We start from the raw sequence: 17,277 nt of genomic DNA, 5'->3' as shown, positions 1-17,277 counted from the left end.
TAAAAAATTCCACAAGTTCAGAATTAGTGGAGTTCAAATAAACCTGCAAACTTGGACCATATGACATGGTTCTTAACTGTCTGAAAGTGAATGATGTCCTTTTTTCTTTCTGCTCTATATTTAGGTGGTTAATTGTTATTAAGTATTTTCACTGTGTCTGCAGTGTGTAAGATACTTGGTTAAGTCATGAGGGTGTCAAATGATGGGCTATTTTAACTTGTTACAATAATTTCTCCTCATCTCACTCCGCAGTGATGGTCATTGTCCTCCAGAACAGGGATGGAGGAGGTATCAGCCCAGGAAGCAGCAGAATCTCCAGTGGTCCAGTTTCAGTCCTTGGAGACCCACTCTGAGGGTCTGTCCCCAGAGCCTCAGTTCGTGCAGGACACCGACATGGAACAGGGACTCACTGGGGGTAAGGCAGAGAGAACACTTCCATCCAGGAGAATGGGAGTGTAGAGGGGCTCCTGGGCCTGGGATGAGAGAGACCAGGGGCTTCAATGAGAGGATGGCCCCTAGAGGGAGGTCTGGAAGGGAGGGACAGATGTGGCTCAATTCAGTCCTGATCGGGGCCCCTCTGTGGAGGTCAGCCTGTCCTTTAATAGGCAGAGTGGTCTTCACTCACTCTATTCAGGCTTTTTTCTTTCATGTAATTTTCACTTCATGCCAGTTACCACATAAGTTAGAAGAAATGCTGCTTTTGCCACCCCTCACAGTCCTTGCCTCGCTTTCACTTCCTCTTAGGTTTAGGACCTGTCCCTACCCTCTGTTTCTTTAACTTAGTTTCTTCCCTCCTTGACCTTTTGGGCTTTACCAGCTGCCATTATGTTGCAACTGCAGTGTTTTTGACTGCTCTAATTTTGATCAAGAAAGCAACCATTTAATTCCTTGGTTGAGCCCAGGGCTTGGAGCAATGTATACATATCACATACAGACTGTAAAATAACATTTTTATGTGTTACAGAGATAGGTTGATCTGTCTTGTACTCCCTTTGTTTTGTATGAAGTTTGTCTGAGATTTACTTGTGGCCAACTGCAGTGCCTGAAATAACCTGTGTGTCATGAACACCGACCGAATGCCTTTTAAGTGCTGTGGGGCATTGTGCTAGTGTAGAAAGGATTATGAGGAAACAGATGACCATTCCTTATTCTTGGGGGCTTTACACACTGGTTGCAGAGACAGTGCTCATTCTCAAAAGTTTACAGAGCAGTGTCTGAGAGAGGGTCAGAAGTCTACTAAATAACCATGGCCTTGGATGAGTCACTGCGAACCTTTATGCTTGGCTTTGCCATCTGCAAAACAGGTAATGGTGCTCACTTTTTTGACATGACATTCATGTCATGACATGGGGGTATAGTGCAATATGAGATTTCATAATAAAATCCTGAATCATGGGTCTAAACACGTGGAAGGAGGGCATGCAGGTGTTGAGATGGTGCAGGACAAACTCAGTATCTGATAAACATTCATTGGTTTTGCTGTAATGTCGATGTGAAGAAGGGTCCCACTGACTCTCTTTTGTGAGGGCACCCTGGGAAGGGCTGCTCTCACTCTTGGCTCCTTTCTCCTCCCTCAGCTCCACCTGTTCCCCAGGTGTCTTCTCTTCCCCACGAGGGAAGCCCAGGAGACCAGGCAGCTGCGCTCCTGACAGCCAGGTACCAGGTGAGCTGAGGAACCCTCTGCTTTTCCTCAGGGACTATTGCTGCTGATTGAGCGTGGCCCTTGTCCTCATCCCATCCATGAGCCTTGCCTGGAGATCTTTTTTTAATAGCAGATCCCGGCTTGGGTGCCTGTCTTCCTCAGAGACCCGGACTTCACAGAAACACCTTTCCATCTCCCCAATACCACCAGTAAACACTGTTCCTTTATCCTTGGTGCTATCATGGGTGCTTATTAGATGTTAAAAGGTTGTGGAACCTATTCCCAAGATGCTCCTCTGTTCTCCCTCCTTTCCAACATAAATGCACACTGCAGACCCTCTGTGTCATCTTTGTCCTCTGGCCGTGATGCTGTGGTGGCCGCCTTCGCCAGAGCAGCCAGGCTGTGTTATTTCAGGAATTTGTGACATTCGAGGATGTGGCTGTGCACCTTACTCGAGAGGAATGGGGATGCCTGGACCCTGTTCAGAGGGCTCTCTACAGAGAAGTGATGTTAGAGAATTATGGGAACCTGGTCTCACTGGGTAAGGATTGCCTTTCCTATTATTCAGTTTACCTATTAGGGTTTCTTTACTTCCTTGTTTTTGAGTAGGTATGAGGTCTCTGAGTGGGGCTCAAATTCCAGGTCTTAGAACCTCTTGAGACCTCAGTCTTTAAGGTCATCTCCTCTGGGAGTGGGTTTCCTTTGGGGATGTCAAGAGGAGACATTCTACTCCTTATCCTCAGTTAACGTTTACTGCTTTTGTGGGACATCTGTTCCCTGTTACTAAAGGGAAACTTGCTGGTGCTTTGCGAGTTCTCAATTTCCGTATCTTTCCCTTTTTTATGAGAGGGACTCTAGGGCCTCCCAACCCACAACCAGACACTTTTCTTCCTGGTAATTCAGTGCCCCTGTATCTGAGAGTTTCCCATTTTTCTTGGAAGAAGAAATGCCTTTTTTTTTTTTTCAAGATAGGCTAAAATCTTCATTGAGTAATCCCTCACCTCTTAAGACCCCTTAATTCATCTGCAAGCAGGCAGAATTTCAGAGGCTTGATCTCAAGGCATGACTTACTGCCAGTACATTTCAGTGAGTCATCCAGACAGTAATCCCTGCTTCACCCGAGCAGTAGCGTCTCACACTTAGACCAAGTCTCTCCTTTGTCATTTGGATGGTGCAGTTGGCAGCTGAGATGAGGCAACTTGTAGTGCTCTAGAGAAGCATCAGGGGGAGCTGCCAGCACCCGCCTTGGTGTGAACATTGCTCCTTTTCCTCTTTCTTTTTTGGCCTGTCTCTGCTACTCTTTTCTTTGTTATGTAAGTACTTAATCACACTCTTTCTTTTCTTTCTCTTTTTTTTTCTTTTTTGCTTTGCCTGTGCTGGTGGCATCCAGGGTGGTGTTTTGTCTCCTTGATTAATTCTTGTCTGTGGGGAGGCAGCCTGCCCGCTGGGAAGGTTTGTAGTGTGTTTTCCATTCCTGGCTCTTTGATCTTTGTAGGCATACTTCTCCGCCTTCCCACCACCCGGATTCATAGTGTGAATTCCTGCCCGGCCCTGAGTCATACCCAGGCAAGTGCTTTCTCTGGAGAAACACTTGCCATCCTTTCAGCAGGAATCTCCAGGAGATGGCCCAGGTGTCGGCTTCCCATCGATAGTGCTCGTCCCCGCTCGGAAGCTCCTTTTCCACGATTGTGAGATCTTACACTTGATTGATGGAGTAGATGTTTCCCAGGAGGCTACCACTGTGTAAAATTGCAGCTCCTCAAATCACCTTTGATAAATTTCCAAGGGCCAAGGATGCCCTCCGTTGCAACCAGAATTTTGAACCTTGAATTTTGAGTTCATTCAGAAGCCATGGTTGGTGGTCATCGACTTGTGTTCTCAGAAACCACAGAGTTCGACTCCAGCTCTTCAGTTATGACCTTTCCATGTTATTCTAGACTGTGGAACACATGCTATGTGCCCCTCCTTTTCCATAGTGAACACAAACTGCCCCATCTGTTGCGTGAATCTCCTGAGACCCCTGGGCCTTCCTCATGTTTAACATTCTAGTCTTTTCCTTCCTTTAAATCCCTGTGACCCCCTCCAGGGTCCTGTCTTTGTCTCCTTTATTCTTTACAGTATTGTATAGATTGATGCATTTATATAATCCTCCTGGATCAAGTGTTCCTTAAAGGCTCTTTGATGGAGGGCAAATGGGAGGGCAAAAGAATTCAGGTTATTTCAGGCTATTAAATCCAATGTATATTTAACAACTTGTAAATTACAAAGTGATATGTAATTGTAAATTACTGTTAATTTTACCTAATAATTACATAATTTCCAACAGTTTACCTGTCTACTTTTTGAAGTAAAGCATCTTCTTAGTACTTCATTCAGCCTAATAACACAGCTTACTATTAGGCTGAATTTGATCCCATTTCCTCTGTCATCTCTGCACATGCACAGGACACGTTTGTACACTCGCACATGCTGGGCACAATTACATTCAAGAAACCCTACTACTCAACTTGCTCTTTGACCAAGTGCTCAGCCTCTCCTTGAGGCTGTCTTTTTTTTGACTGTCTATTTTTGACAGTCTTTGGGAAGTCATTTTCATATTTGGGGATTCAGCAAACTCCACCTGTAGTTAGCTTAATGTTTGGCATTGTAAAATAAGCACTTTATAACTCAGCCTCTGACTTAGCAGCTGTGGGTTCCAATTCATATCTTTTTCCCATGACAGTACCTCTGAGCTGTATTTGTCACAGATATCAGAGCCTTGGTCTTTTGGTTAAGTGCTTCCACTACATAGTGTAAATATACAGAGTAGGAACAGAGTAATAAAATACTAGGCAAAAATTTTCGTTACTTAATCTTAAAAAGAAGCATATACTATTGACAGTGAGTGAAATACTGGCTTGGGGGTCATGCCCAAAGGGAAATTATCTGTGACTTAGTGCTGGAGATTAAGATCAGGAAAAAGACGTGGATTGTATTTCACATGGGGCAGTGTGGCAGATGCCGTCTTAGACAACAGCATTAGAAACCTGCTTAACAGAACTGCTGGGTGATGAGGGAGTTGGTAAATCAGGAATGTTTGGCACATAGCCCTTCCTTTTTGAAGTCAATGTCATGAGGAGAGAAATGATTTTGTGTAGAATGTTTCTCACTGCCACAGCTATTCACTGATACTAGGTACTTTATGTATCTCTCACTTAATCCTTACTGTAACTCTTTCAGCAGATGTTATTCTGTTTTTTACCTGAGGTGGTTGAGGCTAAGAGAAGTTAAGTGATCCACTCAGGGTGAAAGCTAGGTTAGGGGCTCAGATCTGACTCTGAAGCCCATGCTTTTTCACTGTTTTATACTTTAGGACAGTCAGTTCAACCACATGTGGTGTTTTGTATATTTTTATGGCTCAGTATTCTGATGATAATTTAAAATAGGCACAATAAATTGGACAGACAAGCGTGAGTTTATACAGTTTGGGAGCAGAAAGGGCATGGATTCAAGAAAAAGTAAAATTGTTGATACATTCCATCGTAAATAGATATCTACACAAGAATGTATTCCTAAGGAGAGATTTTGTGTGTTAACCATCAGGAAGAGAAGCATGAAGCTTTCAGATGGCTAAAATCTTAGCACAACACTGGTACAGGCAACAAACAATGAGGTCAATTTTAAATGTTGTTTTTAAAGATCAGGTGAAGTTAAAAATTAGAACACTATCAAGGTTGCAGTTTAAAAAATCAAAATGTTTTAATAAATAATTTTAGATAGGAAAAACTTAAAGCAAATGCATATTTTGAAAGCATAGATTTTTGACTTAAATCTAGGAAAAAAGCATTCAGGCCAGTAGTAAGAAAACCTGCTTTAGTGCTCTCTGTGACTCTTATAGATTGGAAAGAATATTAACTGTGAGGTCCATTTGCCTGTGATTGAGGAGATTATTTATAAATGGATTATAATGATTTTTTTCATCTATAAAACATGAAAAATAATGTCTGCTTTCTGAGTTATGCCAAGGATTAAATTAGTTTATATATGTAAGTACGGGGCTAGTGGTAGTTACTTAAATTTTTTTTTTTTGGAAAGGACAGTAAGAGAGAATGAGCTATGGATCAGATTTCTTAATACAAACAAATTTCAGGAGAGTGTTCAATTATTTCTTTATAATGCTATTTTCTCAAATTGAATATTGCTCAGACTGTGCCCAGTGGTTTGGATTTTTATTATAAAGAGATTTTCATTTCTTGGACACTAAATGTTCTGTTACATCCCTTTTAATTAAGAGTCATGATTCTCAATCTGTTGGATCCTGACTCTCTCTGTATTGTTCTAATTACAGGTTCTCTGTTCTTTTTACTGTGTTCACCTTTTGCTTCATTGTCACTATGTTGGTCTTCTGTTCTCTTTCTGTACATATTTAGAGGAAGGGATAGATATCATTCACAATCATTATTTATTTTACTAGCAGATTATTTAAAGGCCAGTTTCTGAAATAAGAGTGTCTGAGCCCTAGCTTCACTGGTTATCATGACCTTGGGTGAGTTACTTAACCTCTCTGAATCTTAGTTTTCCAAATCTTTGTTTGTAAAATTGGCACAGTAATAATTCCTATCTCATGAAGGTGTGGTGAGTATTGAGTAAGTGAAAGTTTATAAGATTCTTGGAATGACACTTTGCACCTACCAAAGCTTAGTGAATCTTAGCTTAATATTTTGATAATACAAGTGACTTTTAAATTTAAGCCTGTATATTGGATCCTGTTTTCTTTTCTAAATTGCAGTCTTGTATCTCTCACTGCTAGGCATTCTCTTTTATACCTTCCTGCATATTACCTTAAACACATGTCTAAAATCAAACTCCTAATCCCACACGAAGATGATCTTTTTTATTCTGTGTATGTGATTTAAGTGTACATATAGAGTAAAGAGGGGCTTCCCTGGTGGTTCTAATGGTAAAGAATCTGCCTGCAATGCAGGAGACCTGGATTTGATCCCTGGGGTCAGGAAGATCCTATGGAGAAGGAAATGGCAACCCACTCCAGTATTCTTGCCTGTAGAATTCCATGGACAGAGGAGCCCTGGTGGGCTACAGTCCATGGGGTTGCAAAGAGTCAAACACAACTAAGCGACTAAAGCTTTCACTTTTCACTTCAAAGAGTAACGAAAATTAATTTTGATTATCAAATACTTAGAAATATCTTTTTTTTTTTTTAGAAATATCTTAATAAATATCTATTAAAAATTGCAAATTGTGTTACCAGAATTTTGAGTAGGGTAGTTGCTGCTTCATGCCCTTTTTTTTTCCTTAAACTTGAAAAAACTATTTGATTTGACATAGATGATCTTAACTAAATTAATAAATGTCCAGAAAGAGAATTGACTCTCTTTATGCCCAAGAGAATTCAGAAACACAGTAAATGCCTTTCTTACATCTATTCTGGTCTCCCTGCTCATAGACTCTCACGTGGAATCTCATAGGACAGCTATTGGTTTATCATAGTTTTCTTGATTACCTCTTGACACTTTAGGCACAAAATTAGCAGTCAATGAGTAGCTCTTAAGTAAATGAGTCAAAACAAGTGCACGATACAATGTATATGGTCTCTGTTATCAAAGTTTATAAATCAAATAGGAATGATAATACCAAGAAACAGTTTTTAAACGTCTATAAAACTCCATTATGTAGAGATATGTCAGGATAGAAGGGGGCTTCCCAGGTGGCTCAGCTGGTAAAGAATCTGCCTGTAATGCAGGAGACCCCGGCTCGATTCCTGGGTTGGGAAGTTCCCTGGAGAAGGGATAGGCTACCCACTCCAGTGTTCTTGCCTGGAGAATCCCCATGGACAGAGGAGCCTGGTAGGCTATAGTACGTGGAGTCTCAAAGGGTCGGACACAACTGAACAACTAAGCACAGCACAGGATAGGAACAAATAATACACTCTGTAGACATTCAGTACATGAAGAGAAAGGCTTTTGGAGATGAGGGGCTTGAGTGAGACCTTGCATGTGTTCTACTGGAAGCTTTGTGGGCTGAGGACATGTAAAAACTGCCCCTTTGATACTGTAATAGTTCTCCCCTCAGAAGCAGACTGCCTCTTGCTTTTGCTTTAAAAGAGATTAGATCTTAGCAGTCCATTAGGCAAGCCAGAGAGACCATTTTATGTGAAAATGAACTTTTATTGCACTTTCCTCACTACATAATATTACAGTAAGTTGTTTCTGTCTCTGCAATTAGAGTGTAAGGTCCTTGAGGGGATGGACTGTATCTGCTTGGGCTCTTATTTCCTACATACTTTGCATATAGTGGGCACCCCATAAACATTTGTTCAACAAGAGTATAGCTAAGGGGTAAGGATGTGTCATATTATTACTTGTTTCCTCATATGCCCTAAAATGAATTATTTCCTGAAATTGGTCCTTGCAGTATTTATTCAGTCTTCACTGATTTTATTGCTACAATTTAGCTCACCATACAACAGGTGCCTGAGAATTGACCTTCCTGTAGTCCAGCAGAGTCATATTTTGACACCCTCCATTTTGACCAGGTCTAATACTTATAGATTGGGTCTGATACAAAGATTGATCTATAAGCAATAGGTAAAGAATAAGAATGATAATTTCTGTGAAGATAGGTACACACTTACTTATGCACAAATTCCCTGGTCTGAGTATGTTTAAATGAATATTTTTAACTGAGTATGTTTAAATGCTCCTTAGCTTGCCCCTTAGCATACCTCTTTCTAGAGCACAAACATGAATTCTGTGTTGAAGGTCTTTGGCTTTCTCACTCTCCAGGCCTTCCTAATGTCTTCTAAGAATTTACTTTCTCTCTCCATTAACCACTAATTAAGAGAAAAATGTAGTATCTGGGGGTAAAATGCCACATCCCATTTCCTTCTCTGTGAGCAGGATTTCCAATTTTCAAGCCTGATGGGATCTCCCAGCTGGAACAAGATCTACAAGTCTTTGATCTGGAAACTAAGAATAGAGAAGTCTTAAGAGATGACTGCTCAGGTGAGTAAGGCAGAATCAATCAGATGAACTAGTTGGGAAGTAGAGTCTAGTTGTTAAGCCAAGCTGTAGCTGCTTTGGAAGTCAGTGAAGAGCTCTGTCTGTATCCCTGAATAAAGAGCTCTTTCCTCCCCCCGCCTCTTTTTTTTTGATGAACTCTTTCCAGTTATTTTGTCCCTTATCCATAAGATGTAGTAGGTCCCTATTCAAGTTACTTATCTATAATTCTGTTGAACTAGTTCCCTGTTATCTCTGTTGAAACACCTTAATTGGTTATCTCCTTACTCTGCTGAACCTGCCCTCTGTTTCTGTCACACCCTGAACCACTTGGATCCTGCCTCACTGCTCCTATTCATGCCCGTACATCTGCTGTTGAGATTTTGTGCCTGTGTTTCAAAGTAAATAAACTTCTCTTACCCTGGTAGACTGTAGATTATTTAGTTTTCTCCTCTAAGTTTTCTTTTTCTAAGCACAGGGTACAGATTATATTTGCATTTTCTATTTATATATTGAATCAGATGGAGATACCAGAGACGAGAACAAGCTGTTGATTCCTAAGCAGAAAATTCCAGAAGAAGTACATTCATACAAAGTGAGAGTAGGAAGATTCAAAAAGGATATTGCCCAAGTTCCTGAGACTAGAGAAGTGTATAAGCCTGAGGACAGATTAGAAAGGCTTCAGGAAATCCTAAGAAAATTTCTCTTCCTGGAGAGAGAGTTTAGGCAAATAACAATCAGTAAGAAAACCTTCACCAGTGAGAAGAACAATGAATGTAACGAACTTGAAAAAAGCTTCAGTCTGGACTCTACTCTTGATACAGATCAGAGAGTTCTTAGAATACAGAATGTTGATGACATTGATAAGTACGATGTGAGCCTCAACCAGAATTCAGCGGGTAAACAGGAACAAATAAATCTAACGCAGGATTTTCACAGTAATGATTATAAGGACAGTTTAATGGAACTCTCCCACCTTAGTAACTGTGAGAGCATTCCTACCACTGAGAAATCTTATAAATGTGATGCATGTGAGAAAATCTTCCATCAGAGCTCAGCCCTTTCTAGACATCAGAGAATTCATACTAGAGAGAAACCCTACAAATGTAAAGAATGTGAAAAATCTTTCAGTCAGAGTTCAAGTCTTAGTCGACATAAAAGAATACACACTAGAGAAAAACCCTATAAATGTGAAGCATCTGATAAATCCTGTGAGGCGTCTGACAAATCTTGTAATCAGAGCTCAGACATACTTCAGCATAAGAGGGTTCACACTAGAGCAAAATCTTATAAATGTAGCAGTTGTGAAAGGGTCTTCAGTCGTAGTGTACACCTCACTCAACATCAGAGAGTTCATAGAGAGATGCCTTGTAAGTGTACTGTGTGTGGCAGTGATTTCTGTCACACCTCACATCAAGCTGAACATCAGAAGGTCCATGATGAAGAGAAGTCCTATGAATACAATAACTGCGGGTTGACCTTTATTAAACATCAAGGAATTCGTCCCAGAGAAAAGCCCTATACGTGTAATGAATGTGGAAAAGACTTCAGGTTGAATTCTCATCTTATTCAGCATCAAAGAATTCACACAGAGAAACCGCATGAATCTAGTGAAAGTGGAAAAGCTTTTAGTCAAACCGCATGCCTTATTCAGCATCACAAAGTTCATAGGAAAGAGAAATCCTATGAGTGTAATGATTATGAGGATAATTTCAGCCATAGCTCAGATCTTGTCCTGCAACAGGAAGTCCTCACCAGAGAAAAAGCCTTTGATTGTGATGCGTGGGAAAAGAGCCTCAGTCAGAGAGCCCACCTTGTCCACCATCAAGGAATTCATACCAAAGAGAAACCTTATGAATGTAATGAACGTGGGGAGACATTTAATCAAGTTCAGGCCTCATTCAACATATGATATGTCACACCAGGGAGCCATCACGTGTGTCCTGACTGTGGTAAAGCCTTCAGTCCCAGCTCAACCTTCATTCAGCATCGAGGAATTCATACCAGAGGGAAACCTGAATTTGACAAACATTGGAAAGTTGTCAGTGTTGCACTCTTGACACCTGCAAACCCATACCAATGAGAAAACCTACAAATACATTGAATGTGATAGATGCTTCACACTATTTTCCTACCTTAGTATCATTGGAGAATTGATACTGGAATAAAATTCCATTGCTGTAATGAATGTGAAAAAGCCTTTAGTCAAAGAAACTACCTTGTTGAGCATCAAATTCATTTCATGCCGAATACCTATGAATGTAATGTGTATGTGTGGGAGGATTCAGCCATATTTCCAGCCCTCATTCAGCAGTAAAGAATCCATACCCAAGGGAAGTCCTTTGGGTATAGGAAATGTGACAAGTCTTTCAGTAGGAGTTCAAGTCTTTTTTCATCATCAGAATGTCCACACCAGACTGGAGTCTGATACAATGCAAGTGGAAAAATTTAGCACCATATTTCAGGCTTCAGTTAATATCAAAATATTGAAGGGAAAATTATTATTTGTGTATAAAATAGTTAATGCATAGTCCCAGTCTTTTTCACTGCGGAAGAGTCTAGTCAGAGGAGTGACTTGGTGAATGCAGTGCTGTTTTCTCATGGCATTCTTTTATTTAATAGGTGTTATAAGTAGGTATGTATACTTTATTTATGGAACTCCAGCTTTTTTATTTTAATGTGGCCTATAAACATTTTTATTTTTCCTGAAATTGGTTTTTATTGTCCAATAAATGCTTCCCTGATACATTAATACACCAACGTTAAAACAATAACTTCTGGAAAGTTTCTCTCATTTAGCTTTTTCTACTGTTCTCAGCCAGAGTTCTCTCCAAAACAGACTCTTGGGCCTGCTCTTTGCTGAGGATCCTATTCCTTTCCAGCCACAGCATTTGGGTTCATGTTGGTTTCTCTATTCTCTTAAGCACCTTCAATGATGGTTTCCTAGTTTTAAGCTTTAAGCCAGTGGTATGCCATCCCTACTTACTTTTTGGGTGTCTTCTTTCCTAAGCAAAATATCTTTAGAAGAAATGGATTTTCATACTCTTGTCTGTTCATGAGTATGAAGGATTCTGTTTCCCCTGAGTCTGGCAAGAAGCTAAACATTTTCAAGTGACGCCCAAGTTCTTAGCTGTGTTAGCATTCACAGCCTTCTAAGAGAGATGAGAAAGACATTAGAAGCTGACAATACTGGTGGTAGCCTAGCTATATTTGGTGTCTATTCTGCATGTCTAAGTTCAGGATGATTTATGTCCATTAAAGGCCAGCAGAACACTCAAGTCTGCCTTTGATAGGGCAAAACATAAAGAACGTACGTTAAGAGATCAGAGATCTTCATAAAGGAATACTGCCTTCCATCTGATATTGCGGGTTTTGTGTAGTGTCTCAAGATAGTATTTCAAGAATGGCAGAAAAGTCTGTAAACATTTAACTGTTACAGTTGCTTCATTGTTTGGAATTGTTTACATATCATATATATATATATATTTTTTTTTTTTTTGTATTTTACAAGCGTCTACAGGCCATATAAAAACTTTTTTTTTTTGATTGATGAAACTGATCACAGACGTTGGCTCCACAGATCAGGGTCACTGTCATAACACCTAGCAAGAGTTCATGATTCTGCAGATGATGTCAAAGTATTTGATTGTATTTTCCCATCTTAAGCATCATAACATTTTGTGAATAAAGCAAGTGTTATTTAAAACTCTAGTAGTTGTCCCAGCGATTGAGTTCACCTGTTAAAATACTAGGGATCCTTACCAACTAATACAAAAATGCATTGCTTACTTTGTAAGCCTCTTCTGCCTAATAAGCTTTAGGGTAGTTCTACTGCCGTATTTTACCTTTTAGCCATCAGCAAGCATAGGATCTCATCTGGACAAGGTAGGGACCTAAATGAATTGATCTAAATGTAAAAGCATATGAAAAAAAATGCATGTTTTTTTTTTCTTTCCTATCTATGAACATGTATATCCTACTAATAGAGACCACCAGTAGTTACCTCTGGTGATTATGAAACAGCAGGTTGAGTAATCTCTAAATATCAGGAAATGTAAAAATCACATGTTATGCGTTTGGCTTAGGAATGTGCTTTTTGTACTTCCACTTGAATAAAGGTGTGTTTGATACTATGAGAATCTGTTTCAAATAAAATCTGAAGTCCTCAGCCCAAAGTACTTGGGGATCTTAGAATCACCTTCCTGTCTGCAACTCAATTCTTTCCAGAAAGCTGACTCACAGCAGGAGTAGGTCACTCCTTCCTGCAGGTATAGTGCTTGGTCCTCCACAGAACTCTGGAATAAAGCCTAAATGTTTACAACTTTAAAGGGTTACTTGACTGGGATGCTGTTGGCATATGAAGTAAATGGGTTGAGTAGAGCTAGGTAGAATGTGTTTTTTCAATAAAACATTTCAAAAAATGAGAAACCAGATCAGCATAACATTGTAAATCAACTATACTTCAATCAAAAAATTCTTTTAAAGTGAGAAATCAAAATAATCCTTGAGGACAAGTAACTTGTCCATTTAAGCTTGCTGATATTTAATTGATCCAATATAATATGTGTTCTTAGTCTTTTTAGTCTTGAAGACGGGGAAGGAAGAGAAGAAATCTAATAGTTGGGACACCTAAGTTTGTCTCTTCACCTGCTTGTGTACACATCTATGTATATATGCACATATTTGAACAATCCTCATAGCTCTTTAAGGGAACAAACTGTAACAGAGACACTGAGGTGTAGAGAGGTTGAAGAACCTATAGGATCACACAGCAAGTTAATGGCTCAAAGTCAGGGATATTTGACTCTAAAGCTTTCCGTCATCTTGATGTTGGTGTCTGACGTATCTCAGAACTCAGAGAAGAGACATTTTCTTTGATAGCTCTTCATTCCCTATTACATACTTGATTCACCATCAGTTTTCAGCTGATCCTAAATGCTCCCAGAGCTCCAGGAAGCTGGGAGAAAATACCCCAGTATCTTCTGAAAGCTAGGTAGAACCATCCCCCTCCCACAGACGGTTTTGACAATGTTAGGCCACGGGTTAGATCTCCCAAATTCCCATCTCCTGCTAAGAGATCCCCACTGCCATCAGTAGGTTTATATTTACACTTCTTTGTGCCCCAAATGCACTTTTTTCTGCTAACTAGAACTTACTGATGGGTACATATCCTTATCAAAGTTTGTTTACCGCCTCTGGTTATATTCAGCGGTGGAGCAAAGTGGGTGGGCAATGGGAACATCAAGTTTGAGTCCTAGGTTTTCAGCTTGAGCAAGAGTAGATAGAGGGAGACTAGAAAGATGGAGAGCATGGAGTGTTTTAAGGCAAAAGTATGTCAGAAGTCCCGCAGAAGAATGAATGTGGCATTTTCAAGGCAGTAATGAGGTCTTCGGAGAATGCCTCATCCTAGGACATATCACATGGGTAACTGAGAATTTAAGAAGTTCAAAGGAAGCCCCTAGCGGGTTATCTCAGAAACTGGAATTTCTCACATTCAAAAGTTTAACCTGGTATGTCCTTTCATTCATTCAGTCATATAGTTGCCAGACAGTATGTTTAGTGCCAGCCAATGGATACAGTTAACCTAATCAAATGAATTAATCCATTGAGTAAAAAAGACTAGTCAAAGCAATGAGTTTGGAATTAGGCCTACCTATGTTTGAACTTTATTAGCTATGACTTTGGACATTTTCCCTAGCCTTCCTAGTTTTGGCTATACAATGTGGTGAATAATAGCATGAATATTAAATGAGATAATGTAAAAGCTACTGGTCATATAGTAAGTGCCCAAAAGTTATTAGTGTAAATAATAATATCAAAACCACCATATTAGAGTAGAGATACTTAGCATAAAATCTAAAAATGAGGGAATGAATGAGCAAGTATTTACCAGTGCAGGACTAGCATTGTCCAGGGAGGGACACCCTGAGTTTCATTTCAGTTCAGCTCAGTCGCTGAGTCGTGTCCGACTCTGCAACCTGTGGACTGTAGCACGCCAGGCTTTCCTGTCCATCACCAACTCCTGGAGCTTACTCAAACTCATGTCCGTTCAATTGGTGATGCCATCCAACCATCTCATCCTCTATTGTCCCCTTCTCCCACCTTCAATCTTTTCCAGCATCAGGGTCTTTTCTAGTGAGTCACTTCTCATCAGGTGGCCAAAGTATTGGAGTTTCAGCTTCAGCATCAGTCCTTCCAATGACTATTCAGGACTGATTTCCTTTAGGATGGACTGTTGGATCTCCTTGCTGTCCAAGGGACTTTGAAGAGTCTTCTCCAACACCACAGTTCAAAAGCATCAATTCTTCGGCGCTCAGCTTCGGAGAACTTAACTAGAGGAATCATTAGGCACTGTGGGGGGTGTGTGGTAGGACATGCCTTCTAACGGGCAATTCCTGCTGGAGTCTGCAAACTGATGTGTCTAACATCTGTATCATATGGCATTATGTCTTACACTCCTTTCAAGATTTGAGTGCATGAAGCAGCCAGTGTTAAATCTGTCGATTAAAAAGATGTACAACATGAGCGTTGTGAGTTAAGTTTTATTTGGGGCAAAATGCTGATTGTAGCCTGGGAGACAGCACCTCAGATAGCTCTGAGAGACTGCTCCAAAGCAGCAGTGGGGGTAAGTCAACATACAAGATTTCAGTGAAGGGTGTATGTGTATGTGTTAGTTGCTCAGTCGTGTCCAACTCTTTGTGACTCCACAGATTGGGGTCCGCCAGGCTCCTCTGTCCATGGGGTTTTCCAGGCAAGAAGACTGGAGTGAGTTGCCATTCCCTTCTCCAGGGGGGTTTCAATGCAATGGTGAAGGGAGAGTTCAATGCAATGAAGGGGGAGTTCAATGCAAAGAAGCACTCTTTTTTTTTTTTTTTGGCTTAGATTCTGTGTTGTTTGCTAAGTTGCTTCAGTCGTGTCTGATTCTGTGTGACCCCATGGACTGCAGCCTACCAGGCTCCTCTGTCCATGGGATTTTCCAGGCAACAGTACTGGAGTGGGATGCCACTGCCTGTGTTGTTTATTACTGTCCAAATACATGAAGTTCTGATGAAATAAAATCATATGGTACAGATAAAAACAGGCCATGAGAGCCCAGAGTTGTTTTAGGGCCAAATGGCAGACCACTTAACAGTTCACATTTTAGGAATTCAAAATGCTTAGAAATTGATAAGGTGGTTTCTGAAAAAGAAAGGGAAGGAAAAAAAGATGAAAAGGAGGGAGGGAGGGAGGAGACGGAAACCATTGAGGAAATGTTAGCTCTCGAGAAAGCCTGACTTAGAAGTGACAAACGCATAAAAAAAAATGCATAAACTTTGGAAGCACTCATTTTATAAAAGGGTTTCTGCTAGTCACGAGGAGCTGATATCATCATGAAAGGATTTAGTGCTTTTCTAGATATGAGGAGATGCAAGGATTGGGATCGTGAAATCAGTTCTAAAAATATGTCTAAAGACCTGTTATACCAGTAGGGTGCCTCACTCTCCACCCTGAATTCCCTTCAGGGAACGTCGAAGGTCAGCAACTGCAGCAGCACTGGCAGATGGTGAATGTCCTTGCTGTTCAGTCGCTGGCAAATGCTCTTGACAAGTGCCAATTTGTAGTTGAAAAATCCAAGAATGGTTTCAAATAGATGGTGCTCTGTACAAATCAAAGAGAAAATATTTATTTTAGAATTATTTTGCTGCCTCATCCCATTCACTTCACTTTAAGAAAATGGTTACTCTCTTATGTTTGTATGTCATCCATGCTATAAATTTTACAACTCGGGCATAATTACAAGTTTTTCTTTCTAGCAGTTTCTCATGTTACAATACTCCCCCCAGTCTTCCTTCATTTTTCTTTGCTGATTGTGGTTAGCCTCCAGGCTCTGGTTTGAACAGGCCAGGGTTTGAATCCTGCTTCTAGTTCACTCACTAACTGCCGCTTCTGGCACATGGTAAAAAATACCAACTTACGGGACTGTTGTGAGGGTTAATGGGATGTCAGTTTTCAGTGCTCCACAACTGGTAGCTGTCGTTTTTGACTTTACCAGGAGAATCCTTGATCATGAACAACTCATTGCCTTAACCCTTTTTCCTGCTTCAGCATATGAGATAATGCCTCTGCAAACCAGTACTCCAGGTGCAGTAGGCGTTTGGATCTTGACCCTGTATCTAAGGCTTTTCTTCCTCTTTCACCCGTTTGGTGTGTTCCTCCTCTTCGTGTGCGCCAGGCAAAACAGGGAGGCTGTGTTGAAGCCACAACGGGCTGCACGGAGGGAGTAGATAACCGGTCTAGGCCCGCAGGGTCATCGTGGCCTGTGATCTGAAAGAAACGGGGGTGTAGAGATGGGTGGAGCAGAGCGGAGGAGGGTGCACACGGGAATGATAAAGAAAAAACAACCAATTTAGGTCCTAAGTCCACCTAGGCAATGAGGGTCAAAAAGAGAAATCTCTTCCATCCTCCTTCAATCTCTCCTCGGGAAGGAGGACAAACGCCTAAGGAAGCCCCCACACGACGCCTCTGAGCCCAACCCCGCAGGGGATCCTTAGGGAACTCGCGATCGAGATTAGACCTCCGAGCTGCCTAGATGGCCCCGGAAGTGCGCGCCGAGGAACCCGCGTTTCCGGTCTCCCTGGAGGCCGTGGTGGCGGACGCTGC

The 17,277-nt window shown here is 40.9% G+C and overlaps 1 protein-coding gene and 1 long non-coding RNA gene across 8 annotated transcripts in view; one reads left to right on the top strand and one right to left on the bottom strand.

The window, feature by feature from the left end:
* ZNF655 (zinc finger protein 655) overlaps positions 1 to 12,768 on the top strand; it is a 13,939-nt gene extending 1,171 nt beyond the window's left edge. For 2 of the 7 annotated variants that reach the window (XM_010845707.1, XM_010845708.1), the window contains exons 2-6: positions 253 to 415; positions 1,578 to 1,663; positions 2,057 to 2,183; positions 8,539 to 8,643; positions 9,159 to 12,768. In XM_010845707.1, the coding sequence (XP_010844009.1) occupies positions 280 to 415; positions 1,578 to 1,663; positions 2,057 to 2,183; positions 8,539 to 8,643; positions 9,159 to 10,549 (1,845 nt within the window). In that variant the 5' untranslated portion in view covers positions 253 to 279 and the 3' untranslated portion in view covers positions 10,550 to 12,768. Of the gene's footprint in view, positions 1 to 252; positions 416 to 1,577; positions 1,664 to 2,056; positions 2,184 to 3,137; positions 6,622 to 8,538; positions 8,644 to 9,158 lie in introns of those variants that run through there. The other 5 variants (XM_010845709.1, XM_010845710.1, XM_010845711.1 and 2 more) reach the window with 4 other exon arrangements.
* A 3,181-nt stretch (positions 12,769 to 15,949) lies between these two features.
* LOC104992737 lies at positions 15,950 to 17,192 on the bottom strand. The gene is made up of 2 exons (XR_825737.1): positions 16,593 to 17,192; positions 15,950 to 16,275 (listed from the first exon to the last, which is right to left on the bottom strand). It is a non-coding gene; the product is annotated as an uncharacterized LOC104992737 (long non-coding RNA).
* Between the last annotated feature and the right edge of the window lie 85 nt (positions 17,193 to 17,277).

Source organism: Bison bison, unplaced genomic scaffold (genome assembly GCF_000754665.1).
Source record: "Bison bison bison isolate TAMUID 2011002044 unplaced genomic scaffold, Bison_UMD1.0 scf7180017864223, whole genome shotgun sequence".
Taxonomy (NCBI): domain Eukaryota; kingdom Metazoa; phylum Chordata; class Mammalia; order Artiodactyla; family Bovidae; genus Bison; species Bison bison.
The sequence above is the reverse complement of the archived record's forward strand: the minus strand, read 5'-3'. Positions and strand labels throughout refer to the sequence as shown.